Source organism: Saccostrea cucullata, unplaced genomic scaffold, assembly GCF_032062105.1.
Source record: "Saccostrea cucullata isolate Sc308-1 unplaced genomic scaffold, CSIRO_AGI_Scuc_v1 ctg18322, whole genome shotgun sequence".
NCBI classification, from domain to species: Eukaryota; Metazoa; Mollusca; class Bivalvia; order Ostreida; family Ostreidae; genus Saccostrea; species Saccostrea cuccullata.
This window is the reverse complement of record NW_026936301.1, coordinates 1-4,951: the sequence shown is the minus strand read 5'-3', so window position 1 is coordinate 4,951 and position 4,951 is coordinate 1. Positions and strand designations below refer to the sequence as shown.

The 4,951-nt window shown below is 31.0% G+C and overlaps 1 protein-coding gene across 1 annotated transcript; it reads right to left on the bottom strand.

Moving 5' to 3' along the window:
• Positions 1-318: 318 nt before the first annotated feature.
• On the bottom strand, positions 319-3,147 carry LOC134245345 (serine protease inhibitor dipetalogastin-like; the record flags this gene model as incomplete). The annotated part of the gene is made up of 7 exons (XM_062727642.1): positions 319-453; positions 678-797; positions 897-1,010; positions 1,195-1,308; positions 1,541-1,628; positions 2,506-2,611; positions 3,038-3,147. Coding segments are annotated over 7 exons (743 nt in total), but the record flags the coding sequence as incomplete, so codon positions are not given.
• Positions 3,148-4,951: the final 1,804 nt, after the last annotated feature.

Genomic DNA, 4,951 nt, shown 5'->3' with positions numbered 1-4,951 from the left:
ATTTCATTTAAATTCAATAAAACACACATTTCCATTGCATTGTCTATTCCCTGTCTAATATACTATCATTTTTTTTTTACAATATATATTAGTATTTCTTTTTCAGTGTATATATTTTGTTCTTAAAATAAACAGTTTGGAAATACGTATACATTTATGTGGGGAAAAATAGTCTTTACGTATGAAAATGACAAACAAACGTTTTAGAGCTTCTTTTATTTATTTCCGATGATCATAAAAGATTGTTTTCTTAGACATATAGATAAGTATGCATTCACTACTTAATTCCATTAATGTGTCACAAAAATTAACGAAACAGGGGTTATCGTTCTTTTTATTTTGAAATTATACAATGATACGAGTCAGAGCTGACGATTAATTTGTGATTGTGTTCCAGGGTTCGGTTTTCTTTGTAGCCTTCTGCAAGGACCGCTCATGGAAAGACCTACACCACTGAAAAAGATTGATAGTACTTATAATAAAATTTGACTTGTTTATTATTATTTTTAATATTAAAATTACCTTAGAGAGGACATTTTTTTTTATTTATTATTATAAAAAATGAAAAATCATTTTTTTTTTTTATTTTACAACGAATATGCATAAAGCTGAAAGAAAACATGACTTTCAACTTAAATTTGATATACAGTGTATGTGTACTAAAGATGTTAACATACGCGCAATTCCTAAAGCAGTCGTTTCTGTAGGTAATGAAATCGCTTCCACAAACTGGTCTGGGAACAGCATTACACATCATCAAACATTCACACGTTCCGTCCTGTCTTTTAGGAACACCTCTGAAACGTTTTAATTTAAAAAAATAATACTGAGGTTGAAAATTAATTATCTCTCGTTTTTATCAATGATTTCTAATGATATGAATATACGATACTTACGCACACTTCATAACACATTCATTAATGTACGTTTGTCCGTCTACACCACACACACTTTTCTTTGTCAGTGGACATTGGCAGGAACAAAGATGGTTCTCCTTTATAGCTTTATCCCTGAAAATGAATTTAATACGCAGTGGCGAATAAGGGATTATTCATTCCAGTATTAAAAGGGACCCTGCAATTTGTTAATTTTAGTTTATTCCCGTTTTTAATACTGAAGGATCACCCCTGTCCCATTCTCCCGCCAATGCTAGTAACATATCCACAAACTTTTTATTTGGTTTCTATTGCATACCTACACTGTAGAAAACACTTGTTTATATAGGTTTGTCCATCTTCTCCACACACAGGGTCATAAATACGGATACATTCACAGTGACAAAATCCGTCGTGTTTCTTTAATGCCCCACTGCAAATAAGAAAATAAGTCGCCATTTACTTAATAGATAAACTTTTAAATGTTAACCAGTTTTAGGAACACAGATAAGAAAAACCTCATTGTGAGAACTGCCCATCGTCTAAAGCCACGGTTTGGAATCCGCATATAGCTCTCTCCTGAGAATGTGAGAGGATCATACATTTTAGCCGTGGTTTGCGACGATGGGAACTGCGAAGAATAAGAAATTCTTGAGTGAACTTACACACAATATCGTACGCAGTCATTGGAATAGGTTTTCCCATCCAAACCACACACAGGAGAAAAATCAGATCTACACCCACAAGGTTGTTCTGTAAGGAACAAATATCAAATATCGCACTGTCGCAAGAAAAAGGAGAAGGATATCGTGTAATGTTTTTTAGTGCTTGTACCCTATATTGGAATAAATATCAAATACCGCACCGTCACAAGAAAAAGGGGAAGTGAAGTGAGATGTTGTGACATTTTTTCTTAATTTTCTGACCCTGTATAACATATAATATAAAATGTGATAGAAATATAATTTGCATCATTTATGGAAAAAACTTCATATGAAAAAGACTGGTAGACTTTGGCTTTTAAAAATGAGAAATAATCTCGATGGAATCTGTTTTTATATAACTTGCAATGTTTTCTTCAACGTTCTGATCATCTTTTCTAAAAGTATAATCTGTTAACAAAAAAAAATCACTTTTCAATGAAGCATTAAGGTTAATAACACAAAAACACAAAACATAAAGTTTTTCTTTTTTCCAGAAATAAACAATATTTCTTATAGATTTATATATGAAAATAGGTAACCTGAATAATGTCTGACGAGTAAATGGAGATTTTTGAAAGATTTTCCCACAATATTAAAACTGTATGTAAAACTTTGTGTAGATTTACATGTGTACACAAAAAACGCCACAAAGTCACACATTGGAGCATCAAAGAAAACTTACGATTTCTTTAAAATTTTTATAGATTTATTATTTATGTGATTTCTGTTCAAAATCAGCAAAAAAAAAAAATTTCAATCCACGCTTCTAATTTTTGTTTGTGTTAGGTATCCTTAAATTAAGAAAATTCACAATATCAAACAGAACAAGCATTATAAAATATGTATCAGAAATACAATCATCTGTAACCAGTCCCGAAGTTATAATTATAAAAAAGGATCATGTGTAAATTAGTCATTATATTTACCTCCAGACGTGGTGTTCAGTAAACAGGCGGCTTTGTGAGAGCACTTTGAATATCCGCAGTCTGAGGGAATAGAGGAGCATGTAAATCCTCTAGGACAGTTTGTAAACTGTAAAATAAAGCGTTCAGTTAACTTTGTGTGCATATATTTTAAATTTCATCATTTTTTTTTACTCTTTTTAACTGACAAGCGACTATTCATATTCATATCCAAACAATTTTTTTCACAATTGTAAATTACATATTAAAAAACAATGCCTTCAATAAGATTATTAATTAGTCCTTTGTATTTTGAGATACATTTCCATTCACTTGATTTATCTTCTTTATTATTCTAACAATATTGAGGAAAACTTTATTTTATTTTTAAAGATAAAAATTGTTTACAATATGAATAATCTGTTAATTATAAAGAGCACTAAACATTACAAAAAAAAAAAGAAGAATTCAAACAAGAAACCGGTTTCATGATGTGCAGAATGAAAATAGAGGAATGATGAAAGTCAGATCTTAAGTCAGATAGATTCTTAATTACCAGACATGGATCAGGAGCACATTGACACCTGGGACAACCGACAGGTAAGTAGCCGAAAGGACACACCTTGGCCGTACAGGTATACAGGCATGGGATGCTTACTTGTTCTTCTGAAATTACAGTAAAACATTTTAATAAATAATCTCATTAACTATCGCCGATAAGTTCCAGAAGGCTTTATGTTGTCTGATTTTTTTTTTTTTTTGAGAAAAGATTTTTTTAATGATAGCTGATCATTTTAAAAGATAATTAAAGTTAAACAACACAGGTAACCTATGTCAAAAAATCAGCTGTATTTATCATAGATTTACATTTCAATAGGTAACCCGAGTTATATTTGCTGGATAAAGTGGGAGTATTTGCTGAGATTTTGTCAAAATGTTAAAATGTAAAAGAATCAGATTAAGACCATTATACAAAATATCGTATATCTGAGCTTTAAAAACATATTTTTGTTAGGGATTTATTACTTATTTTTGTCTTTTGCATTTAAAATCAGTTTTAAAACATGTACATCAATCTGCATAAATTTTTGTTTGTTTTATGTTTTCTTCAGTTTACCTAAAGCAGTCAATCGCCCTTATTCCTCTAAGCTCAAGCAAAGAGTTATCAGAGGTTTTAATCGACAATATTCCACACACACATCTATACATTTATTTAACATGTTTAATGTGAAATAACTATTGACAAACATCCAATGTTACACTTAAGCAAATGATTATACTCTGAAGAAATTGGCTAGATTTGTAAATGTAGCACTGAACCAATTAAAATCACCTCGAATCAAACTATTTCAGAATAACTATATTTATTTTTGACGTGACGATTCTACGTTCAGTGGACATTAAATACCCATCTATAGACATCGCACAAAAACCTTTCTCTGTCAGCAGTCGTATTACAGAAATAAAACACCTTTGATATCAATGACCTCAGATGGCGTGCAGGACATCCGCCGTGTTTATTTCATGGTAATCAATTGCTGACATAATCTTTATCTTTTGAAAGCTTTGATTTTTACAGTAATAAGGATTATGTGTAAATCCAAAAGGAAAACACTGATTCCTGACACAACTGTTGAATGGAGACTTCCTTCACTATTCAGACCAATGTCTAGGAGAAGGAGTGTTTATTAAGGAGCAGACAGCAGATTTTAATCCAATTTCATTTCATTTACAATCCAGGAGTATTTATATGGTAACGACTCAATTTGCGACCCTTACAATTTTCTTAGATCGAATGCTCTTAAATTATATTTCATCCGAAGTGCCATTTTTTTTTTATTTTAATCAAGTTTTCTGACGTTGAAAAAATAGTACATGTAAACGTTTATTTTGTATTTTGAGAAACACTGATGCGGCGGTATGAAAGATTACTTCATTGGCTGAAGTTTCTCAAATGCAAGTCAAACTCAAAAGTCAAGATCAATAGGCGAAACTTGTTGGTATCCAAAGGAAGGTCTTGTCACAAGGAATAAACTTAGATAATATGAAATCCGAGTTCTAACGATTAAGAGTTATTGCCAAGGTCAAAGTGTTTTTCAAAGTTGGTCAAACTTTAAGGTCAAAATCAGAAGGTCAAATATTTTTTACACCAATTGAAAGGGCTTGTCACAATGAATACATATGTGAAGTTTGATAGCCCAACGTCCAGGAAACCAGATTTTGCAACTTCGACTTAAGGTATGTCACTCGTCAGCTTTTTAGAAAAGTTCAAACAGAACATATTACTTCAAAACTATTTATTATAATTCAATTTTTATAACGTTTAAAGTAAACAATATACATTGTTCAAAATTCAATGAAAAAATGCTAAAAAATTCCAGATAAGCAAGATTTATGAGGGACTATTGCATGGGTGGAAGGATATTACGTAGAAAATTTATTCTGCCAATATGCACATTTATTAATTTTT